The sequence below is a fragment of the Amblyomma maculatum genome, chromosome 2 (assembly GCF_055883805.1).
Source record: "Amblyomma maculatum isolate TAMU_Amacu chromosome 2, ASM5588380v1, whole genome shotgun sequence".
Classification (NCBI taxonomy): Eukaryota; Metazoa; Arthropoda; class Arachnida; order Ixodida; family Ixodidae; genus Amblyomma; species Amblyomma maculatum.
The window spans coordinates 81,127,926-81,149,323 of record NC_139345.1 but is presented as its reverse complement, the minus strand read 5'-3'; the positions used below and the strand labels follow the sequence as shown (position 1 = coordinate 81,149,323).

General features: G+C 45.5%; 2 protein-coding genes across 2 annotated transcripts in view; one reads left to right on the top strand and one right to left on the bottom strand.

Moving 5' to 3' along the window:
- Positions 1-6,295, top strand: part of LOC146199122 (uncharacterized) — a 38,244-nt gene extending 31,949 nt beyond the window's left edge. Inside the window, exons 8-12 of the mRNA XM_084592048.1 lie at positions 223-357; positions 552-717; positions 2,930-3,083; positions 4,257-4,360; positions 5,851-6,295. Of these exons, the coding sequence (XP_084448174.1) occupies positions 223-357; positions 552-717; positions 2,930-3,083; positions 4,257-4,360; positions 5,851-6,225 (934 nt within the window). The 3' untranslated portion in view covers positions 6,226-6,295. The remainder of the gene's footprint in view (positions 1-222; positions 358-551; positions 718-2,929; positions 3,084-4,256; positions 4,361-5,850) is intronic.
- Positions 6,296-13,048: 6,753 nt separating this feature from the next.
- The window catches only part of LOC146199121 (putative chitinase 10), a 35,759-nt gene continuing 27,409 nt past the window's right edge, over positions 13,049-21,398 (bottom strand). Inside the window, exons 14-16 of the mRNA XM_084592046.1 lie at positions 20,299-20,421; positions 15,235-15,553; positions 13,049-13,374 (exon numbers count right to left, since the gene is read on the bottom strand). Coding sequence (XP_084448172.1) covers positions 13,049-13,374; positions 15,235-15,553; positions 20,299-20,421 — 768 coding nt within the window. The remainder of the gene's footprint in view (positions 13,375-15,234; positions 15,554-20,298; positions 20,422-21,398) is intronic.

Genomic DNA, 21,398 nt, shown 5'->3' with positions numbered 1-21,398 from the left:
TGGTAAACGCAGAAATGTAGGTTCATTTGTATGCCCGTCTCGTGCGCCTTTTATAAATTTATACTAATCATAATACGAACTTTATGAACGCCCAACATAAGGAGAGTTTAAGGTTACTTTTCCTAAGCCGTATTTAAACAACTGTAATAACACAATTCCCCCTTGTCAGAAGCAGGAATATGTCGCGAGAAATTAACCCTCTTGCCAATCTGTCTCTTCCAGGCTATTACTGCGAATCCAAGCCGACGAGACCGGATCGCAGCACTCCTTCAACACAAAGTTCGGGTGCACGTTCACCGAGGCCAAGAGTATCCTTCAGCAAGCACAGAGAATGGGATGCAACGTCGTCGGAGTATCGTGGGTGTTTTTCTACATGGTACCATCGCATCAAGCGTGGCATTAGGGGAATGTCCAAATTTATTTCGCGGTCCTTCAAGAATTGCTCCCTAATGTGTTTCAATGAAACAAAAAATGACTGCACGATTTATGAATTGCTAATCTCAGGCATTTATTTAAATCAAAGTAAAGTATATCACTTTGCTTCTTTGCAGTTTCCACGTTGGTTGTGCCTATCAAAGCACGGAGATTTTCACTCGTACCATCGAAAGGGCAAAGGCTGTCTTTAACGTGGCAGCGAGCATGGGAATTAATATGACCCTGCTAGACATTGGAGGCGGCTTTCCCGGAGGTTTAAGACGGCGCGACTACTTCCAAAAAGTACGTTCCAGTTTAACCTACAATATTGTGTGGCACTCAGCTCCGGCTCTCGTGAGCTCATGTCAGTTACAAGAATGATCGCTTTTTCTGTGCAGGGACCAACTTTCAAGGTCATGTAGAAATTTAACTGCTGTTTGAGTTCGTGGAGCAGACATGAAAAACAAAACCAATAGACAAGACAGGTGAAAGCATTACGATTGGGGTAATCGAAAAGAGTTCATTATTTTACAAGGTGGAGATATATTTCGGGCGCACCTGTCGTTTATTTAACACGTGAGGAAACTACCAATTTTTGTTTATGGGTACTTACATAACGGCGCTAATCGAGAGCGTCATTTATCGAATATGAAAGGTCACCAAAATGATCTGGAATGCAGAATGAAGAAGCCCGAAAGGTTATTTCATTAGCATGTTTCTCCGTGGACGATGTGTGTTGAAACATCTGGGAATATGAAGGTCAGCAATGGCCTCTATGTTCCTTAGCAAATGCATTTCTATTCTTATGTTCGTGCTTGGACGATGCAGTAACGTTTCCCTGAAAGGTTCAGTAAATGAGGCTTGCCAAACTGTGAAGACCATTACACTACACCAGCTCAATGGCAGTGGCACGTCTCTTCAGAATTCATAACCTTCACGTTTTCTTCTAGCAGCTATCACGCCGCTATCAGGAATTTGAACTTTTTCAGCAGATGGCCATTACATGCAATCAATATTATCTGTAGAAATATTGATCAATCTTGCAGGGAAAAACCAGAACAGCAGCCTTGTTTTAAACGAAGGATATCCTTCGCCGCTCGCCAGACCCTTTAAAATTAACCAATTTTCACTAACCGAAAAGACTTAGCGATCACATAATAAAATAGTTTCTTCCCATTCTCTCATTTGGTAGCACCTGTACGTGATATGCGGATGTCGCCAGTGTAGCTGCGATGTGCAGTATAGGCTTCAACCTTTTCTTCTACTTTAAAATAAATTTAATCTCCTAGGGAGATATGGTTGCGCCACTAATTTCCTTCTAAGCATCCTCATAAAAGAAATGTTTCTCTATGGTTTTTTTTTGGTTTCTCCAGCAGCTGGCTTTCTTCATTGAAATAGCAGGATGGTCCCTAATGTAAAATGATAGTAACCTGTTGAACCTTATAGTGATCTCACTGATCTTAAAAAAAGCCGTTCTTCTTTGCGGACTTTATTCTTGAAACGTGCAAAACAGCTTACGCTTGTAGCCAGCGTAATGCCTGTGTATTTATTTCTTGCTTTTGGACTATCCTCTTTTTTCCAACTCTTCATCATTTTGTTGAGTTAACATTTGTACGGGTGTTCTCATTTTGAAATTTGTATTTCTAGCAGTGTTATACATTTCTTTGTCATAGTTACTGTATGAGAACTACTGCAGCTGTATTCTATACTTGCTTTGAATAGAAGCTGCTTTATTAGAAACTACGCTATTATTCCCTTATGCTTAGCATATATTATTTTTTGGAGCACACGAGCCCGCAGTTCTACGGCGAAGTTGTAAAGGCTGTCACCAAGACTAGGAATGTTAGCTATTACTCCTTGAAATTGTATTATTATTTTAGACGTTGTAGATGAAATTACTCATTGGTCTAGAGGACTGACTTCGACCGGGCGTTATAAACTTTTCATGTTTAGAGAACAAATCGCATTTTTTGTTCACGTTCCTTTATTAGCCCCGGTTGATTGTTTATCCTGGCAAGCTCATCTCGTCCTATCAAAATACTCGTTCATTTTTTTGTCTTTCCTATATTGGTGTTTTTGTTGCCCTTACTTGAAAGGTTGCGTGTACATTTTTTGTCAGCACACTTCCCGCGTTTTGTTTTTTGCGTTAGCCCTTGTAAAATATCTATTTATCACACACTAATGTTGGCATTCACCTGGCTCTGATGGCGCGCTTTGGAGACTTTAAGCCCCGCCTACAACATCATAGATCATGATTTCACCCTCGGAGTACATGAGAAGTCAAAATAATTTTTTTATAGCAGGAAACTATCTATCGTGCATGGCAACTTTCTGTTCAATTCAAGTAGCTCGAAACGTTATCAATGAGCCGTGGTACTTCTGTATCACAGCAACGCTTTTTTTTACCAAGTTCATCGAGATGGAAGCAGCAAATCGACCGAAATCTAACTGCAATAACAGTTTCCATCTCCAAAAACACGTAACTTCGAGCGTACCTTTCGCGTTCATAATGCAGGTGTGTGAATCTATTTGTCTTGCAACTGAACTTCACTTTCCGGAATCGAGCGGAGTCCACATCATCGCAGAGCCAGGACAATTTTTCGTCACCTCCTGCTCCGCTCTCGTCGTCCAGGTCATCGGCAAAAGGCTCCGCGAGGTCGTAGTTAACGGTTCGTATTTTCCTTAAGTCAGCCTTTCCAGCACTCCACGGAAAAAATATTTGGAAACTTTTCGTCTTCTTCGGGGGAAAGCAGGCGGCAGTCGGCTTCTTGGTTGCCGAATTAGAATCACTAACTGAGAAAAACTCATCCGCACCCCGCAAACACACTCAGTCATGTGGCCGCGCAGAACAAATAATTCCTATGCTTGAGAACTCTTTAAATAAACGTCTCTTCACCAGCAACCTCATAATGAAGTTTTCGGTTGCGACCAGTGAGGACTGTGGTGAAGCTGGTTGCGTCATAAACTCTGTCTTACGTATGTAGCGATAAAACACACCGGAAGAAATAACAGCCTGTTATCTGGATTTGAGCTTTCAACATAAACCCAGCTAATTCGACAAATGTACCAATCTGCTTTGCCTAATCTTCAGCGTCTCAGTGCCTACTAAAAGTAGGTATTTTCGGAGAAAGAAAGCGCGGAACAAGTTGAACGACGGCAACGGTAGTATTTCTCAAGTGATACCTGTTAGGCAGGCAGGCAGCCTATTTATGCTTAAAACTTCCGTCTGATACGTAGTTCCCGAAAAGCCAGACAGCCAGAATGTTAGAGGCCCCACATGTGTTTTCAGTGATTACATGCAATTGGTATTTTTCTCGTGCCACAAAACGCTGTTTTCTATCATTTTTTTTCATATAAATTTTTGTCTATGTCCATTGGTAAAACGCGGTCCATGCCAAGCGGTGATTGTTAGGTAACGCGTGTGGTTTAATGTCCCTGACCTCAATGTCGGCTATTAGCTACTCCGTATCAGGACGCTACAGGTTAATCTGGAGCATCTGGGATTCTTTAACATGCGCTCGCGTCAAATAAACCGCTAGAGTTTCGTGTTTGACATTCGTCGAAATGTGATATCCGCTACAAGAAGTCTAGCCCGCATCGTTAACATCCAAGCGGCTATAGCCAGCATGGCGAGCGCGAAGTGCCAGCCTTGAATAATGCTGTGAGCGAAATGCCCCAAAACATTCAACCCCATTTTCGGCACTTCAGGTTTCCTGTCAGTGTACGTTTTCGAGTGTTTTTTCATTAATTTATTTTTAATTTGGATGACCGCTGCGTTTTACGCATTTTATCTTCAAGATGAAAGAGATGTCATTTATGTGGGAATGTTCGGTACACTTCAGGTATCTCCCAGCCACACCAAGAGCTGTTCATCAACGAAAGCAAGGACAACTGTGTATCGCGAATTCTTTACGACTATGTCGACGTAAACATCTGGCCGCTCGAGGTGAGCAAATGACACCTTTGCATCTCAGCTGCCATTTCCAAATGCACTTCCAGTGTATTTTCGGGAACCACAATATAACAAATATTCAAGCAGTTCAACGTTACGGCCGTCAACTTACGTACTTCTTAGTACATTCCGGGGCCTCCGTTTATTATAATATGTAACGAAGGGCTCATATGGCAGATTCTAATCACCTCAGGGTATTTTAATGTCCACAATGAATGCTAGAGCATTTCTGAGGCGTTCATTTGCGCCATTTGAGCCAAAACATTAGAAGGACACTTTATCTTCGCCTGAAGAGTGTACGCCATAGTGCCTTTAACACCGCCTTTTCATTCTGCAACTTTTCTTACATTTACAGGCTGGCACGCACCTTTGCAGTATTGAACGCATTTAGCTGGTTTGTTTAAGGGGAAAGGAAAGCGCACTATCTCTCTCACCTTCTCGGCGGACACCTACACTTAAAATAAACGGCGTGAGATTGGAGATAGTACGTATGTCATTGTTTCGAGACCCTTTTCGTAAACAAGCGTCCAATTTGACAAGCATATGGCGGCTAAATTTAAACTTCAATGATACGATACTACTCTGAACGCTGCACAAAGAGTTGTTTCTTCAAAAGTTTGATACTAAATCACGTGCCTGTCTTTTCAGACAAGCTTTTCAAGACTGGGGAATGGTGACGGCATTTAGGTAATACGAGCCTAACACGCTATTGCATAAATGAGGTGAGCCTTTGGTAAAGAAACAGTGTGGCTCGTTTTTCGTATCCTGCAGGAGGCCATAATCTACAAGTACGCAAAGCATACGCAGCGCCTCGTGTCTGGAAGTGCACGCACGTGGCAGTGATGTTTAACACCGTTTGCGAGCGCATGTCACGCTGTGAGCAGCAAAGAGTAGGTGACACATGTGGCTAGCAAATGTTAAGGCGTAGCGAAAGCCTATAACTATGCAGCAAACACCTCCACGCTGTGCCCTTAAGCAGCTACAAAAGCTACTACAAAGTACTGTGGCGTTCCATGCGCATCCAAAAATAACGCTCAAGATTACACAAAATTATTTTCAGTCGAGGTGGACAATTCTAGAATACCGTTCACGTTTCTGTTCCTATTCAATAATATTTCAAGCAGGTTTCCGGTTGCGGGGAAGGGAGAGAAGAACGTTCATTTGCGAACTTTCCAGAACACGAAATTGAAGTCAGATCCAGTAGCATCTAAAGCTGGCAAGAACTTCAAGGCAGAAAAATAATGTACCTAAACGGAGGGAACAAACATTTTCATCTGCTCGTGGTTATAGAAATCGCAGTTGATGAAACTTGTTTAATCTATTCAGAGAAGCTTCAGGTTCCATAAGCAGGGCTCATCTTTGACGCTACTTAACACTTTAGGTCATTGTCGACTGGCACTACGGGCACTGTATTTCATAGTGTTCGGAGAAGACCCTTTTCGAACGCCCAACCCATTTCTCTTTCACGCCTTTATCACGTCAAGGAACCGTTGGAGAGGCCGAACAACGTGCTGACTACGGTGTGGGGCGGCACGTGCAACCCCACCGACTGCATTCAAGCCGGGAAGCTGCTGTTCGAGGCACGTGTTGGCGAATGGCTCCTTATGGACAATATAGGCGCATACTCTCTGAGCTGGACCTCGGGCTTCAACGGACTTCCTTTTCCTCTGGTGCACTACATAGCGGAGCAAGAAGACGCCTGTGTCGTCCGTCGCATACTGGATGTCTCACCGCTGCGCAGTGGGTACTGCCAGCCCGAAGGCGTGCTCAAGAAGGCCCTGCTGGCTCACTGGCGAACACAAACAACAGTCAACGACTCGCGAGTCACTCCGGCAGCGGCTAGTACTATACAGTGCTGAAAGTGCATAGCTGACATTTCAGTGCTTAGCTCGTAAATGTTCAGTTGATTTGGGAGCATGGAAGGTGCAGCGTTGGACCCACGTAATGTGCTACGCTCTGTGATACGCGCCTAACTTGGCTAAGCGCGACTTTGTCCGTTAATAAAAGTTGTGGTAGGCCAACTGTATTATCAGATCTTCATTGTGGGTACATGTTGTGGGAGATAAGGATGTTGGAGAGTGGGAGTGTTGTAGCTGTTCGGGCGTGCTCACAAAAGGTCGTTCACTGTTGCGTCTGTATGGTGCGCTCCTGGTGAATCTCCTGGTCGAGGCCAACACGTGTACCAGATGCGAAGCCAATATTTTGAACCAACTTTTTTGTTTGTCACACTTACCTAGACATTAGACACCGATCAAGGTTCTATCTCTGGAGCGCTTTAATTTGCAAACAACAACAGATTAGAGGTTACTAAGGTTTTCGTCGTTACCATTAGGTCTCCGAAGTTCCCACTGCAAACTAATGAACATATCTAATAACAACATAGTCAAGCTGATTCACTTCCTGCTTCGCATTTCAAAACTTTTATTTTCCCACCGAGTTTAAATGTGCCCTTCCAGACCCTGCTTGAGCGATTTCTGCATGATGAATGCACTGACGTGAACCTCTAGGCTTTGAGTGCTTGTGTTTGTTTTTTCATGCTTACACGGACACCACGGAAGCAACTGTGAACATGAAATTAAATGTGGAGCACACAAATCATAGGAAGATGGGGAATCTTGAAGCAGAACTTTTCTGCAACGCCCCACAACTTTCAATCGCAGTGCAACGAAGAAAGGAAAATCTTGTTATTTACTATAATGAGGAGCGAGGTTAGGGCCAGTGGTTCTACAAAACTTAGATTTGATTCTTATTTCCCAGAGCCACTGGTCCTGTGTCTTATGACTAATATCGTCTTACGCTTGATGTTCTTTCACCCATCGGTTCTCTGTTCCGAATGTTTGCTAAGGACGTTGAAAACAGCAAGAAGCAATTGTGATTGTGTTATCAAAATTTAGATATATCAATCGACTGTACGGTATCTTATGTGAAGCACCAGAAGTGGCGAACGATGTCACGCGTGCTGCAAACATAAGAAAAGCAGATGGTATAGGGAGTATGCACGTTATGCAGCGTCCATAAATATTTGCACCAATTTAAAAACTAGCGCAAACAAAAGCTACACCTAAACTCTTGTTGAGGTGCTGCGTGCACTCATAGCGTGTCACTCATGGGTGTGTGACATCAGGACACTGTATGCCATGGTAGCAGCTGCAAGTTCAGGCTTATCCTTTAAGATGCGAGGGTCAGTTGCCAATCTAACCCGACGGGACCCTTGGGTTCCGGCATGACACGCAACATCTTGGCCACGCAGGCACGTTTTCACAATTTCTTTAGAGCGGGGCTGTTTCTACATGGGCTGGTCACTGACATAATGTGGCCACTTAGGAATTTATTCTAATGAGTCTGTGTCAGGGGACAAGGGCGCAAATTAAGGGACTAGTGGTTAGCGAGTGGTAACGTGGATAGACGTGAACGAGGATTTGTATGGGGAGCCGCAGGCAGGAGCTGTTAGCGCATCATCCTCAAATGCAGACATTAAGTGTCGGCCTTTTTTTCTTATTATTATTTGCTGCACCAATCTCTCTGCAGGGTTTGATTTCCGCGGCGCCCCTTTTCTGCTCACTCTTCTTTTTTTTAACTACCGGCTAGTGCCCCAAAGATGATTCCCCTGCATTTCCTCCAATGTGGAAAGAAGGACAGAATACTGACGAAGAAAAGAAAGTGAAAACGTAGCCTTTATAAGCATTCCTCCGTAACAACTTGAAACAAGAGATCACTACGTGAATAAAATTTACCGAATGGATACAAGAAGAAAGATGCATATCTTGTACGGAGTTTTTAATGTCATGCTTTAGTCGAAATTTTTTAGCTTTTGCGTGCGTCCAAGTGGTCAGACCGCTCCTGCTGAAATATCTTGCAAAGGATATCATCCAAACGCATGGAGGGTTTTCTCCCCGGCACACATTTCCACACATTTTCTTGTTTTTTGGTCCTGCCCGTGCTAAAGTTTGACATATTTAGCACTATATGACTCGTTCGTTTGCTGCTGCAATTCTCTGTACCATACGTTTTATCCAGGCCAGGCTAATAGCACTAGTCTAATGCGCTACGGGGAAACATGAGAGGCCAGCACCAACGACACAAGCGAAAAATAATAATGTTTTGTTGAATATCTGTGGGACATTTTTTGCAGGGATGCACTGTTAACTCTTCCTGTCTTATACGTTTTTGTCGCTAAGTATAGGAATATATTAGACGAAATGAATTCAGAAAATGCGCCACGCGAAAAACTCAAGCAAGCAAAAAATGAAAACGGCGGAGAATTCCGTTTTGCGATGAAAATGTAATGCGGACTCTCCACTGTGTTCGAATCGTTAACACCTCTTCTGCAGTTAAGCCTTTTGCCACGAGCAAAAAAGCAAGCCATCGATGCGTTCGCATATCCAGATGGCGGACAAAATAATGACGCTAGTTGATATTACGAAACGGCGCGATACGCTGTTGCTCCCGGTCAATTAAAATAATGTAAGATGGGGGAGTTTATTTAATGGTACTCGGACTGGAAGATCAGCGGCGAACACAGTTAGGTCCAACACGAGTGGCGATAACAACGCCACTGCCTGATATGCTCTTCACGTGCTTCTTCTTCACAATTACCCGCGGGACGAAGAGGAGCCATCCTGGCGACTTACGGCGTAAGCAAGACGGCAGGGTCGTAATAGGGTTTGAGGCGCTGGACGTGAACAATGTCGCATCCGCGCCGGCGTAGATTATGAGACGGCGTAAGAGGTTTCACCACATAATTAACCAGAGAGGTGCGCTCCAGAACACGGTATGGGACAATTTAGCAAGAAATTTCGAAGACATTCCAGGAGCATTGGAAGGTATCCACAGCCACACAAGAGCGCCAGGCGAGAAGTCCGGTGTCGAGTGCTGGTTGTCGTGGTTGGATTTATGGCGGTACTGGGTGTTAGCCGTCAATGCCCGAGGAATTTGTGGACAGTCTTTCGCATTCTGGGCGGCTTGAGACGCAGGAGTATACTCAGATATGTCAGGCTGATATGGGAGTACGGTGTCGATTGTAGCAGAGGGGGGACGGCCGTAGAGGAGATAAAAAGGAGCGAAGCCAGTAGTAGACTGCGTTACGGTACTGTAAGCGTAAGTGACATACGGAAGGACGATGTCTAAATTTGAGTGGTTGGAGGCCACGTACATATAGAGCATGCCGCCAAGGGTAGATTGAAAGGCTCAGTGAGGCCATTAGTCTGGGGATGATAGGCGGAGGCGGTTCTATGGATGATGTTGCCCTTGGTAAGCAAGGCTTTCACAACGTCACTCAAGAAAACGCGTCCTCTTTCGCTAAACAGCTCTCAAGGTGCGCCGTGGTGAAGAACAAATTGCTGCGAAATGAAGGAAGCTACTTCTGAAGCTGTGTCAGATAGAAGGGCGGCGGGCTCTGCTTACTTTGTCAGATGATCAACGGCTAAGATAGCCCAGCGGTTGCTGCCGGCTGCAGTGTAGGGACGCTGCCCGTACAAATAAATGCCGACGCGGTCGAAAGGGCGTGGTGGGCAGGGTAACGGCAGCAACTCTCCAGCAGAACATTGAGGAAATGGCTTGCGACGTTGACAGGGGAGGCATGAGCGAACGTGCTTGAGTACGAAGTTCACATGCCCCGCCAGTAGTAACGCAGCCGGAGACGAGTGTATGTTTTGGATACGCCCGCGTAACCGGATTGTGGGTCAGCGTGAAAATAGTCACAGATTTGCGAACGTAGCTGCCGGGGAATAACTAGCAACAACCTGCGGCCATCTGCGCAGTAGTTACGGTGGTAAAGGAGGTTATCACAAATGGCGAAGTGGGAAGCATTGGCGGCAGGGAGCACGCGTTGGAGAAGCAGCCGTAGGATTGCAGATAAAATCGAGCAGAGAAGTTATCCAAGGACCTTCCCGCTGCGCTGATGGCATGTCATTGATGTGAAGCGATGACGGGGAATCATCGGATGAGGAAAGGCTCGCGACCTCAGCTGTAAGGTGGCAGCAAGAAAGGGCATCGGTGTCGTAATGCTCGCGGCCGGAGCTGCAAACAACGCGGACATCATGTTCCTGAAGGCGAAGAGCCCATCTTGTCAGTCTGCCGGAAGGGTTTTCCAGTGGTGGTCCGTCACCACCTCAAAAGGGCGGCCAGAGGTAAGGGTGGAATTTAGTAAAAGCCGAAATAATCGCTAAGCACTTTTTTTAATAACAGAGTAATTGTATTCAGACTTCGGGAATGTACGGCTAGCATAGACGACCACGTATTCACTATAGCCTGATGTGCGCTGAGCGAGCACAGCGCTGAGACCAACACCACTGGCGTCCGTGTGGACTTCAGTAGGCGCTTTGGGGTGGAAGTGACGCAGGATAGGCTGTGCCGTGAGGATGCGGCGTAAAGCATTGAAGGCAACGTCGCACGTTGGCGACCACAGCAAAATGTCGGAACTGCCGGACAGAAATGCTGTCAAGGGAGCAGCTATGAGAGCAAAATTTCTAATAAAGCGGCGAAAGTAAGAGCACAGCCCGAGGAAGCTACGTAGATCTTTGATGGAAGTAGGTTTGGAAAAGGCTGCTTGGGCACGAAGTTTGGCAGGGTCTGGAGATACACCTTTTTTGGAGACAACGTGGCCAAGAATGGTGAGCTGGCGGGCGGCAAAATGACATTTTTTTTTCAAATTCAGCTCCATTCCGGCCTCAGAGCTAGAGTCAAGTCAAAGCGGGCCACAGACGGTAGAGGTGTGTGTCAAAGTTAAGAATAAGAATAATGTTTATTTAACATTTTGAGGATGTTGGGTGCACCGGCAAAAAGCCAGTGGAAGTTGGGAGAAAAGATGACGATGTCGTCAAGGTAGCATAGGCACGTTTTCCACTCTAGGCCACGCAAAATGCTGCCCATCATCACCTCAAATGTTGCAGGAGCATTAAGGAGGCCAATCGGCATAACATTAAATACGTACAAGCCGCCGGGAGTTACTAACGCGATTTTCGGGCGAGCCGCTTCCAGGGAAACCTGCCAGTAATCTAGGGAAGATCGGCGCCTTACAAACAATCGAGAGCGTCGTCGATGCGCGGGAGAGGGTAGAAGTCCTTGCGCGTAATAATCGACACAGAAGCGGATAGAGCCATCCTTCTTTTTTACGGGGACAGCAGGTGATGCTCAAAGGCTGCTTGATTGCTGAATCACGCCGTTCTGGAGCATTAGGTCGACTTGCTCTTCAATAACCTGGCGTTCGGTTGCAGGCACACGATAGGGGCGCTGTCGCAGTGGTGCATGGGTGCCGGTGTCGATGCAATGAGTGACTGGAGAAGTTTGACCCAAAGAACTTGAATGAGAGTCGACGGAGGAGAGAAATTGATGTAGTAGGTTGAAAAGCTGTGTGCGCTACGTTAGAGGAAAATCGGCGTCGATGGAATGGAGGAACGAGTCTCTAGAGGGGGAGCGGGCACAGGTGAAGGGGGTCTGAGCGCAGTCACGACAGATTGCGGTGCGTCGTCAGGTTCCTCAAAGATCAGAAGAGATGCAATTGGCCGGATACTGTCGAGGCATTCACCATGGCGCAAAGCAGTAGGGGAGTAAATGGGTTGGAGACCCATAACGTTAAATGGCCAGAGGAAATAGCGAGCATAGCGTAGGGCAATGGGAGGCACTTGCGGCGCAGAAAAGTGTGGGCTGGTGTGAAGAGAACAGCGTCATCGCTAACAGTCACAATCGACACGAACAAGCACAGAAGAGCAGGGAGGAAGGTCGATATCTTCGGCGATGAGGGCTTTAGCACAGGAATTCGATGGGGCAGTGTCTGGCAAGGCCTCGGGCATAGTCGAGAACCCAACTTGAGCGCGAGCACAATCGATGACAGCAGCGTGATGCGACAGGAACTCCCAGCCTAAGATGAGCGCATGTGAGCAACAGTGCCGCACGACGAACTCGATAGCATACAATAAGTCCTCAATCATGACTCGAGCGGTGCATGCTACTAACGGCGTAATGTGTTCAGCAGTGGCCATGTGCAGAGAGAGTCCTAAAACTGGCGTCTTCACTTTTTTTAACCAGCGACAAAGATAGCATCTATTACTGAGCGAGGCCTTCGGTGATTTCGGCGTAAGTTGGTGGAACGGTGACAGGTCTTGGGGCGACGGCGGCGTAAGTCACGGGAGCGGTAACAAGTCGCGGGACGTCGGCATAAGATAGCGGAGTGGCGACAGGTGTTGGCGGATGGGAGCACATGACAGGACTACCTCAGCAACCTGCTCTTGAATGGTTTGACGGATAGCCGAGGCCAAATACAGTGGCCGTTCTTGTCGGCTAGAGAGAAGTGAAAGTTGATGCACCACCTCTTCACGAATGAAGTATTTTATCTGCTGCAGCAGGGAGGAGCTGTCGGTGGCAGGCGCCAGTACATCAAGCAATTCCACTTGCATTTTACTTGCGCAGCTCCTCAAATCTCTGGTAGAGCGTGAATACTTCGGCGACTGTGCGCAAGTCACCGGCTATCAACATATAATAAGAGACGCCGTCTATGTCTTTCAATATGTGTTTGCTCCTTTAAAATTCCGACATATTGGGGTCCACCCACGTCGAAGATATCTTCAGTGTAGCCCGTAAGCTTTCGCCCATCTGCTGCGACCGTTCACGCAAGTCCTGTTCAGCACGGAGTTTTCTGACTTGCGGACGGCCAAACACTTCTGAGAACGTCCTTTTGAAGGTGGCTCAACTTCGGATATCCCCCTCGTGGTTCCGGTACCAAAGATTAGCCACGCCGGTAAGATAAAATATGACGTTGTTAAGCTTTGTGCCGTTGTCTGACATGTTGTAAAGGTTGACCCGTTCGTAGGAGCTGAGCCAATCGTCTGCGTCGTGGCCTTCGGTCTCGCTGAAGATAGCTGGGTCCCGCTGGTGAAAGAAGCCGGCACAGATGACAGCCGGGCCCGCCTGCACAGCTTCGTGTCTAACATTCTCAGGCATCGCGTGTGTCAGAAGAGTGCGGCTGCGGAGCTCCAGGTTCGATGGTTTTAGCCAGCGACACTCCACCAAATCTAAGATAGGGGTTTATTTGATGGTACTCGGACTGGGAAGATCAGCGGCGAACACAGCGACAACGAACACAGTCAGGTCCAGCACGCGCAGCGATAACAATGCCAAATCTTCTTCTTCTTCCTTGATATTTGGCACATACCCACGAAGGAGGATTGACAAGGGTTCAGTGTGGACTGCCAAATGTTCTACACAAACTGAATTAGTGTATTAAAGTAATTGACAACTACATAAAAACATAAGATTTAAGATCACAAAAGTTATTGAAAGAAAAAAATATAAAGCAAAAATTTGGAATTTTGTAAATTTGGAGTACAATTAGCAAGGGAACCTGTCAGTAGCTGTGATATAGTTATGTAAGTACTGACAAATTTGAGACAACGCAAATCCTTTCGCACAATGCCACTGGTTGAAATGTTTCCCACGCACTTCTTCCTCTTCACAACATCTTCATGTTCTTAAGAGAATCGGCCCACCACTGCACACTACGTGAATCTGCAGGGGCGGAAATTCCGTACTGAAAAATGTGTAAGGGGCAATAACCTTACATTTTTGCACACAATCTCACTCCATTCACATAAGTAATCACGTACAAGTCGCATACAATTGCATAATTTCTCATAGTTTGTTGGACATTATCGTAAATTATGTACGATATTTTATGATAATGATGTGCACCTTTAGAGACTCTATGCGATTAAATGAGATTTTATGAGGTTATTGCCCCGGAGAACTTTTGGTTTTTCAGTAACAGGAATAGCAAGCTCAAGCTTGCTATTCCACCCAGTTGTTCTAAACTTTAGAATTTAGGATAGGTGACAGGTCCGCGCGTAATTAGCGCGGAACGAAAGCAGGCGGCAAGTCAACGAAATAGATCGCAAGCCGGTTTCTGGACGAAACAGATATGAGCTATAGATGACTGTAGAACGGCGACAACAAAATAATACAACAGCAAAAAAAGACAGAAAATCAAGGCAAACTGAGTAAAACGTTGTAATAAGCTATTCGGGCATTATTTACCCAAACTAATATTCAGCTGGTGGGGTTAATCTAAGGTGAAAATGATACCCGCGGGGCAAGAAATGCAAAATCAGTCGGAAGTAAAAAAAGGCCATTGCGGAGGCGACGAAGCGCCAGCGAGACAGATAAACTCGACGGATCCGACTCCGGACTAAGTATCGCATGCCGGTAACTTCTCTGGATGACTCAACTCAAGCGACCATACTGCTCTATATCTCCAAGCGAGCAGCCCCGCCTGAGGACAGCCGTGGGCGTCGCTTCAACTTTGTACAAGCAGCAATAACAAAAAAGGAAGTTTTCCCCTCATCTCCAGGACGCAAAATCAGGCTCACTTGCCACCTGCCCCTCTCCTCTCCCCCGCCCCCCACCGACAATGTATACTGGCACTGAACAGTAACGTTTTACCGACCCTATATATAGCATCCAGATGCACAAATCGCATTTGAAAGTCGTCCGCTCTAAGTCTCAGCGCAACTTCCCCGGTTCCTCCGCTCAGGTTCGTCCGAAATATTGAGCCCGCTCGCACCGAAAACGAATTATGCTAAGTTTGACTTAGGAATGGTTTGAAATAATCTAAATTCTACAAAAATAGGGATTCGGGAACAAAGAGATCGGTTCATGTCAAGTTCGCCATCCAAAATCATAGAAAACGATTGAAGCTCTTACAAAATTCCAAGAGTGGAGCGCCGATTCGAGTTAATATTGCTCCACTGACTTGAGTGGATGGTACCTTTCGGTGATGCGGTCGTGTATGGGAAGGCACTTTCTGGGCAGACTTATAGGACAAATATACTATTTTATTTCTCCAGTCTATCGACATATATAGAGATAGAGCTGCTAACCACCGGCGTTGCCACCACTGTTTTCCCCAGCACCACCCCCACCGCCAGTAAACATTCCTTGAATATTACTCATGATGCGGTCTAAAAACATCTTAAATATGCTCGATGCAATGTTCGCGATAAATCTGGCTTGAGGGGGACGCCTCTCCTCCTGGTCCGTAGACCTGCTGGGAGTGATCAGAGGAAAGTAGCCCCTCATCGGCTTCCAGGCTGCTTGCACCATGGGGAACACCTCGCCTAGACAGTCGCCAGAATGGTCGTCCGCTTCGAGCGACCATACAAAGACGCCACCCATCCAGTGCTTCCGGAACCATTTGACCTGGATATCAAGACGTGAAGTGATTACACACGAGGCGCTATACTAACTTTACAACGATGTCCTTCAAGTTAGAGATATGTTATTCAATTGAGATGGCACAATGTTATTTAAAGAGCCGTCTCATGTTACTATTCTATTATTTGACCTTAGTACAACGACAGAAATCTTAAAGAATCAGGTTTAAAGAGAACACTTTATTTCGCTGGCTTGCGCCCACAATAGTGTTAAACAATTCGGTGGCGATGACAACAGCGCTCAGACTCGCTGGTCATTAAACTAACGAATGGCCGTTGCATTTGTCAGTGCTCAGTTTAAAGTCGGCGCAGAAATATCTACACGCTTAAGCTGGTCCCACATAAAAGTTCCAGTCGTAAGTGGAACTTTCACATATACAAGGGGGGGAAGTTCCCCTTACAGAAGTGGAAGTTCCACTTATAACTGGAACTTTTTAACGCGTGCATGAAACTAGATTAAGAGTCTAGATAAACCACGAAAGGGATACTGGAAAAGTTCGGAATAATACGGAAATATAGTTGTGCTTGCCTGTAGCTCATCAAGATTAATCACGGCTACATCGTACCTCGTTCTAGAAATAAAGTGACAAATTCGCATTTCCTTTTACTGAGCATGAAAAGCACAAGATCGGTCTTTTGCGCAACAATCACAGGGATATGTCGGGTGCTTGCGGCTGTTGAAAACCGCAAAGATTTCAATGGTTCGCTACATTATATGGGTTTAGGGACATTGCAATCTGAGCTCACGAACTGCACAAATGTCTACTATTTTTCTTCTCTAAGGCAAAATGACAGTAAATTCAATGCATGATATAGCGGAAAAGGTGCCATTTGTAGCACTGGTATCAGCTGAACGAAAGAACTGCCGCCCTATGCTGTGGATGCCTCGACCGTACCGTGAGCAAAGTGAAAAACGTAGGAGGGAAAGTAAGCGAAGAAAAGGAGGTGCGCCAAAAGAAAGAAGTTGAGTCTTAATTTTTGTACAGTGATGGCTGGTGGATGGTGTCCTTGGTACTATTCTCTCAACCTCGTCCTTTCGTTTCCCTCTTGCGTGGTTTTGTCTGCAGGAAAAAGGCAATTGTGTGCCTAGCTTCTTCATCCACCTCATGCGTTCTGTTGTTGATCGTGCCCGAACGTCCAGAAGATTTGTCACAAAACTGCTGGTCCCATCTGGAGCCAGCCATTAGCTGCAGCCTGTTACCATGAAAATCGACGCGTGGCGAGGCAGGTGGCCGTATAACCAGACGCCTACAGCTATTCAAGGTTTCAGCTATTTTCTTTCGCACAATGAGGTGAATCCGCAGCAACGCGTCCTGGGCGAGAGCTTCGAACTGAAGAGAGGGGGCTGCACAAGCTGGAAAAGTCGATTCCTCGTCCACTTATAGCACACCTGATAGCTCCACGCGGCGTCATCTACAAACGCCTAACCACCGCGGGAGCATTTTCTAGAAACGAAGAAGGTGCAGGCCTCAGACGCCGTCTGGTCTCTACCTCTCTCACGCATCTCCCTTTCCGTTAATTCTAACAGCATTCGCTTTTTGCGCCTGGTTGCTTCAGCCTCCTGCGCCCGAATGATAACATTAAGCCGAAAGTCTTATATGGCTCACTAGGAAAGCAGAAAGTTGGGCTAGTTGGTAGCGTTGCATTCTGAAAACATTTGCTCGGCCATCAGCGGTTTCCGGAACAAATGGGTCCTAAATATCGCCGTAATGTCTTCGCATACTCACATTATCACAGTGATCTGATAGCCAGTGAATGAGCGAAGTATATACCCGCGACTGCGGCTAATCTACCTTATTTTACCTGAATTACCATCGCTCTTCATCTTACTCCACTTCTTAATCTATCTGTTGTTTTCGCATTGAGAGCATGAAGGCACTCTTAGGTGCCTTCCATAAGTTTTTGCTCCAGCGGTCATGCTGCAGCTTCTCATGCGTGGAAGTACGAAGAAAACTTACCTATAGCAGCATGTGCATCTTAGTTTGGCTGAAATTCTTTATAACGATATGTGTGAAGATAAATTTATGGAAACCTACAGGCTATCGCTGAATCTCGTGTTTTATAGTGGTAATTAACCAAGCTGTGAAGTTTTCTTTGGTAGTTTATATTGGTTAACAGCTTGCCAAACGGGTGGGCATATTGTGAAAGAAGGCCTGGTCGAGACGACAAGGTCGTGACGACAAGGCAAGCGATGCCTCGTCTAGCGTTTTAATCCGCAGGCGAAACCAGGCGCGTGCCAGAACCGGCGCCACGGGGCGATGACGATGGTATGTACTACAAATGAAAGAAGATCATGGCATGTACAGATGAAAGAATATCCATGGAAGCATTAATTCCTACCATGTAATTGCTCCCACTATTTAAGCCCAATGGCATGTGCGGTAGGGTCTTCATGTCAATCCAGAAATTACAAACATATGCAAATATGCACCGAAAGTAACGAGTATACTCCTACTAAGTAGCCTCCGAGGATTATATGTAAGTGAAGTAATTGCAACTGGCACCCTTTGTTCTTCTCATTGCAATCACTCATTCTCAATAGGACGTACAGAATCGTTGCTAGTTCCACGTACAGCGTACTAACCTCTACTACCTGTTTTCACATTCTACAATTGCCAAAATCGATAAGACAACTCGCCATGGAAATATTTCGCTTTGTTTACTTTTGCATGCATGTGTTCGTTAAGAGAGACATTAGTCTGCCAACCAAGATCCGTATAACCCGTGCTATGGTCTTTCCAGTTGTGATGTATGGATGCGAGAGTTGGACTGTGAAAAAGGCTGACCGCCGAAGAATTGACGCGTTTGAATTGTGGTGCTGGCGAAGACTCTTAAGAGTTCCTTGGACTGCCAGAAGATCAAATCAGTCGATATTGTCGACCATAAACCCTGACTGCTCATTGGAGGGTCAAATTCTAAAGTTAAAGCTCAGCTACTTTGGTCATCTGATGAGAAGAGAGGAGTCGCTGGAGAAAGATTTGATGTTGGGAAAGGTTGAGGGTCGCCGGAGAAGGGGTAGGCAGCGAACGCGATGGTTAGATGGCATTCTCGAGGCATTGCAGATGAAGCTATGTGATGTTAAGAAGATAGTGAGAGACCGGAAAGCGTGGCGTGACATGGTCCATAGGGTCACGAAGAGTCGGACACGACTGAACGCCTGAACTGAACTGAACTGTTCGTTAAGGAGGTCCCGCGAGGAAAGCTGCCGGCGGGAGACAGGAATTTCGTCGCGTCAATTAAGCCCTTAAGGTTGACGCTTAAGTGCCTGCAAAAATATTTTTCAACTGGATCCAATTCTGTCTAGTTTGTATGGGCATGGTATAAAATTGGACCTAATTTTATGGTAACCTGAACGCTGCATATCACTGCTTAAAATCATATAATGCTGATAATTTCTCCTTCCGACCGACGCTACTCCTGCAGCGCTTGTCTATCGAGGTCATAATTTTTCCAGCAAGAGAAGGGTATTTTTAGCACAGATGTGTTCCGTCTTAACGCGAGTTGATCGTAACAGCACCTTGCATCGTTGCCGTTAAATTTGTGGTTCTGCGGACAGTATAGCTTCTTGTAAGAAAGTAACGTCATCTTAGAGCATTTAAAATGATTTGAAAATCTTAACCCAAATAATGTCAATAGCGAAATTATTCTACGGATATCAATGCAACCTGGGCATGTCTATACGTCAGTCTCCACACATTTCAAAACACACAGCATGAAGATTCTGAATACCACCTGCAGATTGTGACACCCGGTCTTGCAGTGACTCCGAGCAACGAAAGCAGACGTATTAGGTCCACCTAAGACGCCGGCTTCGTTGCTGCATGTTCGTGTTCCAAACTGAAGTGAAAATGTTTGTTCAGTATTAAACTTTTGCAATTTAAATGAAAGTTTCTTCCGCATATTCACTTTTCTTTACAGCGGTTTGTTGTAGTTATAAAAAGAAACCTTTTAAACTTGCACTTAGTTCCTAGTTTTAGCAAGCTTTTTTGTGGAACACGAATAACACATCTCAGATTAGTTGGTTCATCACAAGGAAGAACAGGGCAAATAAGACAAGGACGAAAAGGAGGAAAGAGACATGTGCAGTGCCGGTTAAGAATATATAGGCAGGGTCACTAGGTGAAGTTAGCCACCGGTGTATGATATAAAAAACATGCATAGAAAGCGTTTTAGAAATAGGAATCCTTTTAAAGCAAAGCGTTTGTGACACAAACATTAGTTATTTTCTAGTGATGGCAATCACTTTCAGGTGGTGGAGATGCAGGTGTGAACTCGACCGCGGGAGCCGCATTTTTACGACGGCTAAACTGAACGCACTGGTGTAGCGTGCGATGCCAGGGCATGTTAAAGAACCCTGAATGGTCAGAAGTTTTGAACCTCTACACTACGTCGCCCCTAGTAGCTGAGGTCTCATCAGGACGTTAAAGATTATTAAACGACCAACCATATTGATTTGCTTTCCCACTTTATGGGAACAAGGTGCGGTGTCTCCATGCCATTTTCCAAATCTTCTTAAGCGTGTTCACCCTGCGAAATCTTCTTAACGATACGTTTGTGGTCTATCCTATTATGTGAAAATGATTATGTATGTACATACGGTTGTATGGCTGATCGTAACAGGCAGAGAGCTCCTTGGTAAAATGCCAACTTCTTAAACCTGATTTTCAACTGCGCGCGAAAGAAATAATAGGATGTAAGCTATAAAAAAATATTTTTTCGGAGATATGGTACCTTGACGTCAGTGCTGTCCTTGTCGTCGTAGCTGACCCACTGGTCCTTGTGGTAGATGTAAGGCGTTGCAGCGTACTTCACCCACTCGCGCTTCCAGCCCATGTAACCAGCACGTCGGCACGTCTTGAAAGAAGGAAATCAGAGTTTTTCTCATATAGCATCGCCTTTTCTAAAGGCAGATATGTTGTCTGTTGCACTTATCACTAGTATTAAAAAGATCATAAGGTCTACCAGAATTTTTAAAGGGCCTGAAAGGTGAGCATAAATTGTTTCTTTCACATTAGCGAGATTTAAAGCTCGAGGGGTGGCATAGGTGTTTCACTATACGACTGAATGCAGACCTTGCTGTCTTGATAGCATACGTGAAGACAATGAAATACAATGGCTATGCATGCCTCCATTTCTATTATTATTTTTTGAGAAACTAAACGTAAACATCCGAGTTACTGAAATCACCCCCGTCCTGATCGATCGGACTTCATTTTCAAGACAGGGGAAGCTTTTTTTCTGTCTGAGTGTTGTTGAATTCTTTTCAGCAAGACTTTCCTGTGAACTGCTTTTTCAACCAAGTGCTTGCTATTGTGACTCATGCGTGGGCTATTACGCTCATGCGGCGGCCTGCGTACACGTTTGTCGCATGGCGTTCACGACCCTGCAAGAGTGGCATCGCCATTAGATAGTGGTGTAGGCACTGGTGTTTAAAATCAATGGAACTAAATAATTGTTTTTCTGTAATCCAACACTGCATCTTAAAGTTTCAGTCATTCAACAAGCATCCGCATCCAAAGCCAATGACACAACTTACTGCAGCTCCTACAGCTCCCTACCTCCTAACGTTGAAGCTCTAAGGGGCGATGAGAGTGCGTGATATTGCACAGGTGATAGTGCAATAAAAACATGACATAAAAATCTGCTCAAATTACGTGACCGATAAAGTATGAAAAAAACGCTAAACAAGGGTTGAAGGAGAGCCTCGGTTCGTAAGCCAAGCCAACGTTTCGACAAGTAGACATGTCTTCGCCCATGACGAGGGGAAATCCACTTTTATAAACGTTGACTTGGCTGGCGAACTCAGGTCCCCCTCAAGCCTTGTTCAGTGC